Source organism: Procambarus clarkii, chromosome 4, assembly GCF_040958095.1.
Source record: "Procambarus clarkii isolate CNS0578487 chromosome 4, FALCON_Pclarkii_2.0, whole genome shotgun sequence".
In the NCBI taxonomy this organism is placed as follows: Eukaryota; Metazoa; Arthropoda; class Malacostraca; order Decapoda; family Cambaridae; genus Procambarus; species Procambarus clarkii.
In genome coordinates, this window is record NC_091153.1 from 39,730,077 (window position 1) to 39,746,343 (window position 16,267).

Here is a 16,267-nt window from a genome sequence, read left to right on the forward strand (position 1 = left end):
CATGCCTCTTAGTTCTGGGACTAGTCTAGTAGCATACCTTTGGACTTTTTCCAGCTTCGTGTTGTGCTTGACAAGGTACGGGCTCCATGCTGGGGCCGCATACTCCAGGATTGGTCTTACATATGTGGTGTACAAGATTCTGAATGATTCCTTACACAGGTTCCTGAACGCCGTTCTGATGTTAGCCAGCCTCGCATATGCCGCAGACGTTATTCTCTTTATGTGGGCTTCAGGAGACAGGTTTGGTGTGATATCAACTCCTAGATCTTTCTCTCTGTCTGTTTCATTAAGTACTTCATCTCCTATTCTGTATCCTGTGTCTGGCCTCCTGTTTCCTCTGCCTAGTTTCATTACTTTGCATTTACTCGGGTTGAACTTCAACAGCCATTTTTTCGACCATTCACTCAGTCTATCTAGGTCATCTTGTAGCCTCCTACTATCATCCTCTGTTTCAATCCTCCTCATAATTTTTGCATCGTCGGCAGACATTGAGAGGAACGAATCTATGCCCTCTGGGAGATCATTTACATATACCAGAAACAGTATAGGTCCAAGGACTGACCCCTGCGGGACTCCACTCATAACGTCTCGCCAATCTGAGACCTCACCCCTCACACAGACTCGTTGTCTCCTGTTGCTTAGGTACTCCTCTATCCACCGGAGTACCTTCCCTTTCACTCCAGCCTGCATCTCCAACTTTCGCACTAGCCTCTTGTGTGGCACTGTATCAAAGGCTTTCTGACAATCCAAAAATATACAGTCTGCCCACCCTTCTCTTTCTTGCCTTATTTTTGTTGCCTGGTCGTAGAATTCAAGTAACCCTGTGAGGCAGGACCTGCCATCCCTGAACCCATGTTGATGCTGTATTACAAAGTTCTTTCGCTCCAGATGCTCCACTAGTTTTTTTTCGCACAATCTTCTCCATCAGCTTGCATGGTATGCAGGTTAGGGACACTGGACTGTAGTTCAGTGCCTCCTGTCTATCCCCTTTCTTGTATATCGGGACTACGTTAGCTACTTTCCAAATATCTGGCAGTTCCCCTGTTGCCAGTGATTTGTTATACACCATGGAGAGTGGTAGGCTCAGTTCTCTTGCTCCTTCCTTTAGAACCCAAGGGGAGATTCCATCTGGGCCTATAGCCTTCGTCACGTCCAACTCTAGTAAACACTTCCTTACTTCCCCACTGGTAATCTCAAACTCTTCCAGTGGTTCCTGGTTAGCTATTCCCTCACTTACCTCTGGAATTTCTCCTTGTTCTAAGGTGAAGACCTCCTGGAATTTCTTATTCAATTCCTCACACACTTCCTTGTCATTTGTAGTGAATCCTTCCGCCCCTATCCTTAATCTCATAACCTGTTCCTTTACTGTTGTTTTTCTCCTAATGTGGCTATGCAACAATTTAGGCTGAGTCTTTGCCTTGCTTGCGATGTCATTTTCGTATTGTCTTTCTGCCTCTCTTCTCATCCTGACATATTCATTCCTGGCATTCTGGTATCTTTCTCTGCTCTCCAGTGTCCTGTTATTCCTATAGTTTCTCCATGCCCTTTTACTTTGCTGCTTAGCTAGCCTACATCTCTGATTAAACCATGGGTTTCTCATTTTCATTTCTCTGTTTTCCTTTTGGACTGGGACAAACTTGTTTGCTGCGTCCTTGCACTTCTGCGTGATGTAATCCATCATATCTTGGGCCGTCTTTCCCCTGAGCTCTGTTTCCCATGCTATATCTGTTAGGAATTTTCTTATCCCCTCATAGTTTCCCTTTCGGTATGCTAACCTTTTGGTTTCGGTATCCCTCCTCGAGTTCAATAACCCTTCTTCAATCAAGTACTCAAACACCAGTACACTGTGGTCGCTCATTCCTACTGGGTCCTCAAAACCGATTTCTCTTATGTCGGAGCCGTTCAGAGTGAAGACTAGGTCGAGTCTCGCTGGTTCGTCATTGCCTCTCATCCTTGTGGGTTCTCCGACATGCTGGGTTAAAAAGTTGCTTGTCACCACCTCCAATAGTTTGGCTCTCCACGTATCCTCGCCTCCATGCAGTTCCTTGTTCTCCCAGTCAATCCTTCCGTGATTGAAGTCGGCCATGATAAGCAGGTGGGATCTATTTCTACAGGCAGCAGAGGCTGCCCTCTCAATTATAGTGTTAACTGCCTTGTTGTTGTTTTCATACTCTTGACTGGGTCTCCTGTCATTTGGTGGAGGGTTGTATATTACTGCTACTACTATTCTTGGTCCTCCCATTGTTATGGTGCCTGCTATGTAGTCTCTGAAACCCTCACAGCCCGGGATGGCCATCTCCTTAAAACTCCATGTGTGTGTGTGTGTGTGTGTGTGTGTGTGTGTGTGTGTGTGTGTGTGTGTGTGTGTGTGTGTGTGTGTGTGTGTGTGTGTGTGTGTGTGTGTGTGTGTGTGTACAACACCATAGTGTGTGTGTGTGTGTGTACAACACCATAGTGTGTGTGTGTGTGTGTGTGTGTACAACACCATAGTGTGTGTGTGTGTGTGTGTGTGTACAACACCATAGTGTGTGTGTGTGTGTGTGTGTGTACAACACCATAGTGTATGTGTGTGTGTGTGTGTACAACACCATAGTGTGTGTGTGTGTGTGTGTGTGTACAACACCATAGTGTATGTGTGTGTGTGTGTGTGTGTGTGTGTACAACACCATAGTGTATGTGTGTGTGTGTGTGTGTGTGTGTGTGTGTGTGTGTGTGTGTGTGTGTGTGTGTGTGTGTGTGTGTGTGTGTGTGTGTGTGTGTGTGTACAACACCATAGTGTATGTGTGTGTACTCACCTAGTTGTACTCACCTAGTTGTGTTTGCGGGGGTTGATCTCTGGCTCTTTGGTCCCGCCTCTCAACCATCAATCAACAGGTGTACAGATTCCTGAGCCTATCGGGCTCTATCATATCTACACTTGAAACTGTGTATGGAGTCAGCCTCCACCACATCACTTCCTAATGCATTCCATTTGCCAACCACTCTGACACTAAAAAAGTTCTTTCTAATATCTCTGTGGCTCATTTGGGCACTCAGTTTCCACCTGTGTCCCCTTGTGCGTGTTCCCCTTGTGTTAAATAGACTGTCTTTATCTACCCTATCAATTCCCTTCAGAATCTTGAATGTGGTGATCATGTCCCCCGTAACTCTTCTGTCTTCCAGCGAAGTGAGGTTTAATTCCCGTAGTCTCTCCTCGTAGCTCATACCTCTCAGCTCGGGTACTAGTCTGGTGGCAAACCTTTGAACCTTTTCCAGTTTAGTCTTATCCTTGACTAGATATGGACTCCATGCTGGGGCTACATACCCCAGGATTGGCTTGACATATGTGGTATACAAAGTTCTGAATGATTCTTTACACAAGTTTCTGAATGCCGTTCGTATGTTGGCCAGCCTGGCATATGCCGCTGATGTTATCCGCTTGATATGTGCTGCAGGAGACAGGTCTGGCGTGATATCAACCCCCAAGTCTTTTTCCTTCTCTGACTCCTGAAGAATTTCCTCTCCCAGATGATACCTTGTATCTGGCCTCCTGCTCCCTACACCTATCTTCATTACATTACATTTGGTTGGGTTAAACTCTAACAACCATTTGTTCGACCATTCCTTCAGCTTGTCTAGGTCTTCTTGAAGCCTCAAACAGTCCTCTTCTGTTTTAATCCTTCTCATAATTTTAGCATCGTCCGCAAACATTGAGAGAAATGAATCGATACCCTCTGGGAGATCATTTACATATATCAGAAACAAGATAGGACCGAGTACAGAGCCCTGTGAGACTCCACTGGTGACTTCACGCCAATCGGAGGTCTCACCCCTCACCGTAACTCTCTGCTTCCTATTGCTTAGATACTCCCTTATCCACTGGAGCACCTTACCAGCTACACCTGCCTGTCTCTCCAGCTTATGTACCAGCCTCTTATGCGGTACTGTGTCAAAGGCTTTCCGACAATCCAAGAAAATGCAGTCCGCCCAGCCCTCTCTTTCTTGCTTAATCTTTGTCACCTGATCGTAGAATTCTATCAAGCCTGTAAGGCAAGATTTACCCTCCCTGAACCCATGTTGGCGATTTGTCACGAAGTCCCTTCTCTCCAGATGTGTTACCAGGTTTTTTCTCGCGATCTTCTCCATCACCTTGCATGGTATACAAGTCAAGGACACTGGCCTGTGTGTGTGTGTGTGTGTGTGTGTGTGTGTGTGTGTGTGTGTGTGTGTGTGTGTGTGTGTGTGTGTGTGTGTGTGTGTGTGTGTGTGTGTGTGTGTGTACAACACCATAGTGTGTGTGTGTGTGTGTGTGTGTGTGTGTGTGTGTGTGTGTGTGTGTGTGTGTGTGTGTGTGTGTGTGTGTGTGTGTGTGTGTGTGAGAGTGTGTGTGTGTTTGTGTGTGTGTGTGTGTATAACACCACAGTGTACTCACCTATTTGTACTTGCAGGATCGAGCATTGACTCTTGGATCCCGCCTTTCCAGCTATCGGTTGTTTACAGCAATGACTCCTGTCCCATTTCCCTATCATACCTAGTTTTAAAAGTATGAATAGTATTTGCTTCCACAACCTGTTCCTCAAGTGCATTCCATTTTTCCACTACTCTCACGCTAAAAGAAAACTTCCTAACATCTCTGTGACTCATCTGAGTTTCCAGTTTCCACCCATGTCCCCTCGTTCTGTTATTATTACGTGTGAACATTTCATCTATTTCCACTTTGTCAATTCCCCTGAGTGTTTTATATGTTCCTATCATATCTCCTCTCTCCCTTCTTTTCTCTAGTGTCGTAAGGTTCAGTTCCTTCAGACGCTCTTCATATCCCATCCCTCGTAACTCTGGGACAAGCCTCGTCGCAAACCTCTGAACCTTCTCCAGTTTCCTTATGTGTTTCTTCAGGTGGGGGCTCCATGATGGCGCGGCATATTCTACGACGGGTCTCACGTAGGCAGTGTAAAGCGCCCTAAAAGCCTCCTCACTTAGGTTTCTGAATGAAGTTCTAATTTTCGCCAGTGTAGAGTACGCTGCTGTCGTTATCCTATTTATATGTGCCTCAGGAGATCTTTCCCGGTCTCTTTCTCGAATCGTTACAGGTAGGCAGTTCCCCTTCATTGTGTACTGTCCCTTTGGTCTCCTATCACCTGATCCCATTTCCATAACTTTACATTTACTGGTGTTGAACTCCAGTAGCCATTTCCCTGACCAACTCTGCAACCTATTTAAGTCCTCTTGGAGGATCCTAGTGTGTGTGCGTGTGTGTGTGTGTGTGTGTGTGTGTGTGTGTGTGTGTGTGTGTGTGTGTGTGTGTGTGTGTGTGTGTGTGTGTGTGTGTGTGTGTGTGTGTGTGTGTGTGTGTGTGTATGTGTGTGTGTGTGTGTGTGTGTGTACTCACCTATTTGTACTCACCTATTTGTGCTTGCGGGGGTTGAGCTTTGGCTCTTTGGTCCCGCCTCTCAACTGTCAATCAACTGGTGTACAGATTCCTGAGCCTACTGGGCTCTATCATATCTACATTTAAAACTGTGTATGGAGTCAGCCTCCACCACATCACTGCCTAATGCATTCCATCCGTTAACTACTCTGACACTGAAAAAGTTCCTTCTAACGTCTCTGTGGCTCATGTGGGTACTCAGTTTCCACATGTGTCCCCTTGTTCGCGTCCCACCAGTGTTGAATAGTTTATCCTTGTTTACCCGGTCGATTCCTCTGAGAATTTTGTAGGTTGTGATCATGTCTCCCCTTACTCTTCTGTCTTCCAGTGTCGTAAGGTGCATTTCCCGCAGCCTTTCCTCGTAACTCATGCCTCTTAGTTCTGGGACTAGTCTAGTGGCATACCTTTGGACTTTTTCCAGCTTCGTCTTGTGCTTGACAAGGTACGGGCTCCATGCTGGGGCCGCATACTCCAGGATTGGTCTTACATATGTGGTGTACAATATTCTGAATGATTCCTTACACAGGTTCCTGAACGCTGTTCTGATGTTAGCCAGCCTCGCATATGCCGCAGACGTTATTTTTTTTATGTGGGCTTCAGGAGACAGGTTTGGTGTGATATCAACTCCTAGATCTTTCTCTCTGTTCGTTTCATTAAGTACTTCATCTCCTATTCTGTATCCTGTGTTTGGCCTCCTATTTCCACCACCTAGTTTCATTACTTTGCATTTACTCGGGTTGAACTTCAACAGCCATTTGTTGAACCATTCACTCAGTCTGTCTAGGTCATCTTGTAGCCTCCTACTATCGTCCTCAGTTTCAATCCTCTTCATAATTTTTGCATCATCGGCAAACATTGAGAGAAACGATTCTATACCCTCTGGAAGATCATTTACATATATCAGAAACAGTATAGGTCCAAGGACTGACCCCTGCGGTACTCCACTCGTGTGTGTGTGTGTGTGTGTGTGTGTGTGTGTGTGTGTGTGTGTGTGTGTGTGTGTGTGTGTGTACAACACCACAGTGTGTGTACAACACCACAGTGTGTGTGTGTGTACAACACCACAGTGTGTGTGAACAACACCACAGTGTGTGTACAACACCACAGTGTGTGTACAACACCACAGTGTGTGTACAACACCACAGTGTGTGTGTACAACACCACAGTGTGTGTGTGTGTACAACACCGCAGTGTGTGTACAACACCACAGTGTGTGTACAACACCACAGTGTGTGTACAACACCAGTGTGTGTACAACACCACAGTGTGTGTGTACAACACCACAGTGTGTGTGTACAACACCACAGTGTGTGTGTACAACACCACAGTGTGTGTGTACAACACCACAGTGTATGTGTACAACACCACAGTGTGTGTACAACACCACAGTGTGTGTGTACAACACCACAGTGTGTGTGTACAACACCACAGTGTGTGTGTGCAACACCACAGTGTGTGTGAACAACACCACAGTGTGTGTACAACACCACAGTGTGTGTACAACACCACAGTGTGTGTACAACACCCCAGTGTGTGTACAACACCACAGTGTGTGTGTACAACACCAATGTGTGTGTGTACAACACCACAGTGTGTGTGTACAACACCACAGTGTGTGTACAACACCACAGTGTGTGTACAACACCACAGTGTGTGTGTGTACAACACCACAGTGTGTGTACAGCACCACAGTGTGTGTACAACACAACAGTGTGTGTGTACAACACCACAGTGTGTGTGTGTACAACACCACAGTGAGTTTGTACAACACCACAGTGTGTGTGTGTACATCACCACAGTGTGTGTGTACAACACCACAGTGAGTGTGTACAACACCACAGTGTGTGTACAACACCACAGTGTGTGTGTGTACATCACCACAGAGTGTGTGTACAACACCACAGTGTGTGTACAACACCACAGTGTGTGTGTGTACATCACCACAGTGTGTGTGTACAACACCACAGTGAGTGTGTAGAACACCACAGTGTGTGTGTACAACACCACAGTGTGTGTGTACAACACCATAGTGTGTGTGTACAACACCACAGTGTGTGTATGTACATCACCAGAGTGTGTGTGCACAACACCACAGTGTGTGTGTGTGTACATCACCACAGTGTGTGTGTACAACACCACAGTGTGTGTACAACACCACAGTGTGTGTGTGTACATCACCACAGTGTGTGTGTACAACACCACAGTGAGTGTGTAGAACACCACAGTGTGTGTGTACAACACCACAGTGTGTGTGTGTACAACACCACAGTGTGTGTGTACAACACCACAGTGTGTGTGAACAACACCACAGTGTGTGTGTACATCACCACAGTGTGTGTGTACAACACCACAGTGTGTGTGTACAACACCACAGTGTGTGTGTACAACACCACAGTGTGTGTGTGTACAACACCACAGTGTGTGTGTACATCACCACAGTGTGTGTGTGTACAACACCACAGTGTGTGTGTGTACAACACCACAGTGTGTGTGTACAACACCACAGTGTGTGTGTGTACAACACCACAGTGTGTGTGTACATCACCACAGTGTGTGTGTGTACAACACCACAGTGTGTGTGTACAACACCACAGTGTGTGTGTACATCACCACAGTGTGTGTGTGTACAACACCACAGTGTGTGTGTGTACAACACCACAGTGTGTGTGTACATCACCACAGTGTGTGTGTGTACAACACCACAGTGTGTGTGTGTACAACACCACAGTGTGTGTGTACAACACCACAGTGTGCGTGTACAACGCAATATTCAATATTTACATCCCAGTTGAAACCAAAATAACATATGTTTGTCGCTATAATTAGCAGAGGAGACCGCTAAGGACGCCAGCAACACCACCACGTGATGGCGCGGAGAGGCAGAGACTGGCTCCCTCCTGCACCAAGAGTGGAGGTCTCCTCCTCCTCCAGGAAGTCCCTCAGGATATCCTGGCAGCAGGAAGATGGCGGCTACGATATCACCAAGTACTCAGTGAAGGTGACGGCGCCCAAGAAGAAGACACTCAAGTTTAACTGCCCCGTCACGAGGGACGACCATCACGGGAAGGAACAGGTCCACCATTGTGAGGTAAGATGCTGTAGCCAGGGGAAGAGTGGGGGGTAACGAGACTAACGAGGGGGTGGAACGAGACTAACGAGGGGGTGGAACGAGACTAACGAGGGGGTGGAACGAGACTAACGAGGGGGTGGAACGAGACTAACGAGGGGGTAGAACGAGACTAACGAGGGGGTAGAACGAGACTAACGAGGGTAATGTAACGAGAGAGACGGTGTACTGAGCCGTCTCATTACGGCTGGGGAAGGTGTGTGGGGAATATATATATATATATATATATATATATATATATATATATATATATATATATATATATATATATATATATATATATATATATATATATATATATACACACTTCCTTCCCTGAAATCTTATAGTTCTCCAAGCCACTGCCTATTTACTAGGCATTAAAGATCCTTTCCGGAGTCATATAAATATATATATTTATCTAAATGTTTATTACTTGGTACAGCTGAAGGGGCTGTCGCCGCAGACGCATTACAACCTGACGGTGAAGGCGTGCGTGAAGGTGGAGGGGTGCAGCGTGCCCACCGTGCTGCTGGCGTACACTGCCGGCCCCGCCATACACCCCTTCCTCATCGCCCTGATTGTTATATGCCTCCTGCTGGTGGTCGCCTGCTTCGCTGTCAACTACGACGTGCTGCAGGCCCTGTGTTGGTAGGTGGTGTGCGTCGCTCTACGTCAGTGTGGCGGGGGGGGGGGGGAGGTGGTGTGCGTCGCTCTACGTCAGTGTGGGAGGGGGGGGGGGTAGGTGGTGTGCGTCGCTCTACGTCAGTGTGGCGGGGGGGGGGGGAGGTGGTGTGCGTCGCTCTACGTCAGTCTGGGAGGGGGTTGTAGGTGGTGTGTCGCTCTACGTCAGTGTGGGAGGGGGGGGGGTAGGTGGTGTACGTCGCTCTACGTCAGTGTGGGAGGGGGGGGGGGGGGTAGGTGGTGTGCGTCGCTCTACGTCAGTGTGGGAGGGGGGGGGGTAGGTGGTGTGCGTCGCTCTACGTCAGTCTGGGAGGGGGGGGGGTAGGTGGTGTGCGTCACTCTACGTCAGTCTGGGAGGGGGTTGTAGGTGGTGTGTCGCTCTACGTCAGTCTGGGGGGGGGGGTGGTAGGTGGTGTGCGTCGCTCCACGTCAGTGTGGGAGGGGGGGGGGTAGGTGGTGTGCGTCGCTCTACGTCAGTGTGGGAGGGGGGGGGTAGGTGGTGTGCGTCGCTCTACGTCAGTGTTGGGGGGTGGGGGGTAGGTGGTGTGCGTCGCTCTACGTCAGTGTTGGGGGGTGGGGGGTAGGTGGTGTGCGTCGCTCTACGTCAGTGTTGGGGGGTGGGGGGTAGGTGGTGTGCGTCGCTCCACGTCAGTGTGGGAGGGGGGGGGTAGGTGGTGTGTGTCACTCTACGTCAGTCTGGGAGGGGGGGGGTAGGTGGTGTGCGTCACTCTACGTCAGTCTGGGAGGGGGGGGGGGTAGGTGGTGTGCGTCACTCTACGTCAGTCTGGGAGGGGGTTGTAGGTGGTGTGTCGCTCTACGTCAGTCTGGGAGGGGGTTGTAGGTGGTGTGCGTCGCTCTACGTCAGTCTGGGGGGGGGGTAGGTGGTGTGCGTCGCTCCACGTCAGTGTGGGAGGGGGGGGGGGTAGGTGGTGTGCGTCACTCTACGTCAGTCTGGGAGGGGGTTGTAGGTGGTGTGTCGCTCTACGTCAGTCTGGGGGGGGGTGGTAGGTGGTGTGCGTCGCTCCACGTCAGTGTGGGAGGGGGGGGGGGGTAGGTGGTGTGCGTCGCTCTACGTCAGTGTGGGAGGGGGGGGGTAGGTGGTGTGCGTCGCTCTACGTCAGTGTTGGGGGGTGGGGGGTAGGTGGTGTGCGTCGCTCTACGTCAGTGTTGGGGGGTGGGGGGTAGGTGGTGTGCGTCGCTCTACGTCAGTGTTGGGGGGTGGGGGGTAGGTGGTGTGCGTCGCTCCACGTCAGTGTGGGAGGGGGGGGGGTAGGTGGTGTGTGTCACTCTACGTCAGTCTGGGAGGGGGGGGGGTAGGTGGTGTGCGTCACTCTACGTCAGTCTGGGAGGGGGGGGGGGTAGGTGGTGTGTGTCACTCTACGTCAGTGTGGGAGGGGGTGGTAGGTGGTGTGCGTCACTCTACGTCAGTGTGGGAGGGTGGGGGGTCGGTGGTGTGCGTCGCTCTACGTCAGTCTGGGAGGGGGGGGGTAGGTGGTGTGCGTCGCTCTACGTCAGTCTGGGGGGGGGGTAGGTGGTGTGCGTCGCTCTACGTCAGTCTGGGGGGAGGTGCTAGGTGGTGTGCGTCGCTCTACGTCAGTCTGGGGGGGGTAGGTGGTGTGCGTCGCTCTACGTCAGTCTGGGGGGGGTAGGTGGTGTGCGTCGCTCTACGTCAGTCTGGGGGGAGGTGCTAGGTGGTGTGCGTTGCTCTACGTCAGTCTGGGGGGAGGTGCTAGGTGGTGTGCGTCGCTCTACGTCAGTCTGGGGGGGTGGTAGGTGGTGTGCGTCGCTCTACGTCAGTCTGGGGGGGTGGTAGGTGGTGTGCGTCGCTCTACGTCAGTCTGGGGGGGTGGTAGGTGGTGTGCGTCGCTCTACGTCAGTCTGGGGGGAGGTGCTAGGTGGTGTGCGTTGCTCTACGTCAGTCTGGGGGGAGGTGCTAGGTGGTGTGCGTCGCTCTACGTCAGTCTGGGGGGGTGGTAGGTGGTGTGCGTCGCTCTACGTCAGTCTGGGGGGGTGGTAGGTGGTGTGCGTCGCTCTACGTCAGTCTGGGGGGGGGGTAGGTGGTGTGCGTCGCTCTACGTCAGTCTGGGGGGAGGTGCTAGGTGGTGTGCGTCGCTCTACGTCAGTCTGGGAGGGTGGTAGGTGGTGTGCGTCGCTCTACGTCAGTCTGGGGGGGGTGCTAGGTGGTGTGCGTCGCTCTACGTCAGTCTGGGGGGGGTGGTAGGTGGTGTGCGTCGCTCTACGTCAGTCTGGGGGGGGTAGGTGGTGTGCGTCGCTCTACGTCAGTCTGGGAGGGGGGTAGGTGGTGTGCGTCGCTCTACGTCAGTGTGGGAGGGGGGGGGTAGGTGGTGTGCGTCGCTCTACGTCAGTGTGGGAGGGGGGGGGTAGGTGGTGTGCGTCGCTCTACGTCAGTCTGGGAGGGGGGGGGTAGGTGGTGTGCGTCACTCTACGTCAGTCTGGGGGAGTGGTAGGTGGTGTGCGTCGCTCTACGTCAGTCTGGGAGGGGGGGGTAGGTGGTGTGCGTCGCTCTACGTCAGTCTGGGAGGGGGGGGTAGGTGGTGTGCGTCGCTCTACGTCAGTCTGGGAGGGGGGGGTAGGTGGTGTGCGTCACTCTACGTCAGTCTGGGGGAGTACGTAGGTGGTGTGCGTCGCTCTACGTCAGTGTGGGGGGTTGGTAGGTGGTGTGCGTCGCTCTACGTCAGTCTGGGAGGGGGGGGGGTAGGTGGTGTGCGTCGCTCTACGTCAGTGTGGGAGGGGTGGTAGGTGGTGTGCGTCGCTCTACGTCAGTCTGGGAGGGGGGGTAGGTGGTGTGCGTCGCTCTACGTCAGTCTGTGGGGGGGGGGGTAGGTGGTGTGTGTCGCTCCACGTCAGTGTGGGAGGGGGGGTAGGTGGTGTGCGTCGCTCTACGTCAGTGTGGGAGGGGGGGGTAGGTGGTGTGCGTCGCTCTACGTCAGTCTGGGAGGGGGGGGTAGGTGGTGTGCGTCGCTCTACGTCAGTCTGGGAGGGGGGGTAGGTGGTGTGCGTCGCTCTACGTCAGTCTGGGAGGGGGGGTAGGTGGTGTGCGTCGCTCTACGTCAGTCTGGGGGGGGGTAGGTGGTGTGCGTCGCTCTACGTCAGTCTGGGGGGGGGGGGAAGGTGGTGTGCGTCGCTCTACGTCAGTGTGGGTGGGGGGGGGTAGGTGGTGTGCGTCGCTCTACGTCAGTGTGGGAGGGGGGGTAGGTGGTGTGCGTCGCTCTACGTCAGTCTGGGAGGGGGGTAGGTGGTGTGCGTCGCTCTACGTCAGTCTGGGGGGGGGTAGGTGGTGTGTGTCGCTCTACGTCAGTGTGGGAGGGGGGGGGGTTGGTGGTGTGTGTCGCTCTACGTAAGTCTGGGGGGGGGGGTAGGTGGTGTGTGTCGCTCAACGTCAGTCTGGGAGGGGGGGTTGGTGGTGTGTGTCGCTCTACGTCAGTCTGGGGGGGGGTAGGTGGTGTGTGTCGCTCTACGTCAGTCTGGGGGGGGGGGTAGGTGGTGTGCGTCGCTCTACGTCAGTCTGGGAGGGGGGTGGTAGGTGGTGTGTGTCGCTCTTCTTCAGTCTGGGGGGGGGTAGGTGGTGTGCGTCGCTCTACGTCAGTCTGGGAGGGGGGGGGGGTTGGTGGTGTGTGTCGCTCTACGTCAGTCTGGGGGGGGGTAGGTGGTGTGTGTCGCTCTACGTCAGTCTGGGGGGGGGGTAGGTGGTGTGCGTCGCTCTACGTCAGTCTGGGGGGGGTAGGTGGTGTGCGTCGCTCTACGTCAGTCTGGGGGGGTAGGTGGTGTGCGTCGCTCTACGTCAGTCTGGGAGGGGGTGGTAGGTGGTGTGCGTCGCTCTACGTCAGTCTGGGGGGGGGGGTAGGTGGTGTGCGTCGCTCTACGTCAGTCTGGGAGGGGGTGGTAGGTGGTGTGCGTCGCTCTACGTCAGTCTGGGGGGTTGGTAGGTGGTGTGCGTCGCTCTACGTCAGTCTGGGAGGGGGTGGTAGGTGGTGTGCGTCGCTCTACGTCAGTCTGGGGGGTTGGTAGGTGGTGTGCGTCGCTCTACGTCAGTCTGGGGGGTTGGTAGGTGGTGTGCGTTGCTCTACGTCAGTCTGGGAAGGGGGGGTAGGTGGTGTGCGTCGCTCTACGCCAGTCTGGGAGGGGGGGGGGGTAGGTGGTGTGCGTCACTCTACGTCAGTCTGGGAGGGGGTGGTAGGTGGTGTGCGTCGCTCTACGTCAGTCTGGGAGGGGGGGGTAGGTGGTGTGCGTCGCTCTACGTCAGTCTGGGAGGGGGGGTAGGTGGTGTGCGTCGCTCTACGTCAGTCTGGGAGGGGGGGGGGTAGGTGGTGTGCGTCACTCTACGTCAGTCTGGGAGGGGGTGGTAGGTGGTGTGCGTCGCTCTACGTCAGTCTGGGAGGGGGGGGGGTAGGTGGTGTGCGTCGCTGTACGTCAGTCTGGGAGGGGGGGTAGGTGGTGTGCGTCGCTCTACGTCAGTCTGGGAGGGGGTGGTAGGTGGTGTGCGTCGCTCTACGTCAGTCTGGGGGGGTGGTAGGTGGTGTGCGTCACTCTACGTCAGTCTGGGAGGGGGGTAGGTGGTGTGCGTCGCTCTACGTCAGTCTGGGAGGGGGGGTAGGTGGTGTGCGTCGCTCTACGTCAGTCTGGGAGGGGGTGGAAGGTGGTGTGCGTCACTCTACGTCAGTTTGGGGGGGTGGTAGGTGGTGTGCGTCACTCTACGTCAGTCTGGGAGGGGGGGGGTAGGTGGTGTGCGTCGCTCCACGTCAGTGTGGGAGGGGGGGGTAGGTGGTGTGCGTCACTCTACGTCAGTCTGGGAGGGGGTTGTAGGTGGTGTGTCGCTCTACGTCAGTCTGGGGGGGGGTGGTAGGTGGTGTGCGTCGCTCCACGTCAGTGTGGGAGGGGGGGGGGTAGGTGGTGTGCGTCGCTCTACGTCAGTGTGGGAGGGGGGGGGTAGGTGGTGTGCGTCGCTCTACGTCAGTGTTGGGGGGTGGGGGGTAGGTGGTGTGCGTCGCTCTACGTCAGTGTTGGGGGGTGGGGGGTAGGTGGTGTGCGTCGCTCTACGTCAGTGTTGGGGGGTGGGGGGTAGGTGGTGTGCGTCGCTCCACGTCAGTGTGGGAGGGGGGGGGGGTAGGTGGTGTGTGTCACTCTACGTCAGTCTGGGAGGGGGGGGGGGTAGGTGGTGTGCGTCACTCTACGTCAGTCTGGGAGGGGGGGGGGTAGGTGGTGTGTGTCACTCTACGTCAGTGTGGGAGGGGGTGGTAGGTGGTGTGCGTCACTCTACGTCAGTGTGGGAGGGTGGGGGGTCGGTGGTGTGCGTCGCTCTACGTCAGTCTGGGAGGGGGGGGGGTAGGTGGTGTGCGTCGCTCTACGTCAGTCTGGGGGGGGGTAGGTGGTGTGCGTCGCTCTACGTCAGTCTGGGGGGAGGTGCTAGGTGGTGTGCGTCGCTCTACGTCAGTCTGGGGGGGGTAGGTGGTGTGCGTCGCTCTACGTCAGTCTGGGGGGGGTAGGTGGTGTGCGTCGCTCTACGTCAGTCTGGGGGGAGGTGCTAGGTGGTGTGCGTTGCTCTACGTCAGTCTGGGGGGAGGTGCTAGGTGGTGTGCGTCGCTCTACGTCAGTCTGGGGGGGTGGTAGGTGGTGTGCGTCGCTCTACGTCAGTCTGGGGGGGTGGTAGGTGGTGTGCGTCGCTCTACGTCAGTCTGGGGGGGTGGTAGGTGGTGTGCGTCGCTCTACGTCAGTCTGGGGGGAGGTGCTAGGTGGTGTGCGTTGCTCTACGTCAGTCTGGGGGGAGGTGCTAGGTGGTGTGCGTCGCTCTACGTCAGTCTGGGGGGGTGGTAGGTGGTGTGCGTCGCTCTACGTCAGTCTGGGGGGGTGGTAGGTGGTGTGCGTCGCTCTACGTCAGTCTGGGGGGGGGGTAGGTGGTGTGCGTCGCTCTACGTCAGTCTGGGGGGAGGTGCTAGGTGGTGTGCGTCGCTCTACGTCAGTCTGGGGGGGTGGTAGGTGGTGTGCGTCGCTCTACGTCAGTCTGGGGGGGGTGCTAGGTGGTGTGCGTCGCTCTACGTCAGTCTGGGGGGGGTGGTAGGTGGTGTGCGTCGCTCTACGTCAGTCTGGGGGGGGTAGGTGGTGTGCGTCGCTCTACGTCAGTCTGGGAGGGGGGTAGGTGGTGTGCGTCGCTCTACGTCAGTGTGGGAGGGGGGGGGGTAGGTGGTGTGCGTCGCTCTACGTCAGTGTGGGAGGGGGGGGTAGGTGGTGTGCGTCGCTCTACGTCAGTCTGGGAGGGGGGGGTAGGTGGTGTGCGTCACTCTACGTCAGTCTGGGGGAGTGGTAGGTGGTGTGCGTCGCTCTACGTCAGTCTGGGAGGGGGGGGTAGGTGGTGTGCGTCGCTCTACGTCAGTCTGGGAGGGGGGGGTAGGTGGTGTGCGTCGCTCTACGTCAGTCTGGGAGGGGGGGGTAGGTGGTGTGCGTCACTCTACGTCAGTCTGGGGGAGTACGTAGGTGGTGTGCGTCGCTCTACGTCAGTGTGGGGGGTTGGTAGGTGGTGTGCGTCGCTCTACGTCAGTCTGGGAGGGGGGGGGGTAGGTGGTGTGCGTCGCTCTACGTCAGTGTGGGAGGGGTGGTAGGTGGTGTGCGTCGCTCTACGTCAGTCTGGGAGGGGGGGTAGGTGGTGTGCGTCGCTCTACGTCAGTCTGTGGGGGGGGGGGGGGGTAGGTGGTGTGTGTCGCTCCACGTCAGTGTGGGAGGGGGGGTAGGTGGTGTACGTCGCTCTACGTCAGTCTGGGAGGGGGGGGTAGGTGGTGTGCGTCGCTCTACGTCAGTCTGGGAGGGGGGGTAGGTGGTGTGCGTCGCTCTACGTCAGTCTGGGAGGGGGGGTAGGTGGTGTGCGTCGCTCTACGTCAGTCTGGGGGGGGGTAGGTGGTGTGCGTCGCTCTACGTCAGTCTGGGGGGGGGGGAAGGTGGTGTGCGTCGCTCTACGTCAGTGTGGGAGGGGGGGGTAGGTGGTGTGCGTCGCTCTACGTCAGTGTGGGAGGGGGGGTAGGTGGTGTGCGTCGCTCTACGTCAGTCTGGGAGGGGGGTAG

At 54.8% G+C, this 16,267-nt stretch overlaps 1 protein-coding gene across 2 annotated transcripts in view; it reads left to right on the forward strand.

Moving 5' to 3' along the window:
- LOC123750783 (uncharacterized) overlaps positions 1-16,267 on the forward strand; it is an 81,583-nt gene that overhangs the window by 50,157 nt on the left and 15,159 nt on the right. The window contains exons 2-3 of one of the 2 annotated variants that reach the window (XM_045732898.2): positions 8,234-8,495; positions 8,959-9,164. In XM_045732898.2, the coding sequence (XP_045588854.2) occupies positions 8,274-8,495; positions 8,959-9,164 (428 nt within the window). In that variant the 5' untranslated portion in view covers positions 8,234-8,273. The remainder of the gene's footprint in view (positions 1-8,233; positions 8,496-8,958; positions 9,165-16,267) is intronic. The other variant, XM_045732904.2, reaches the window with a different exon arrangement.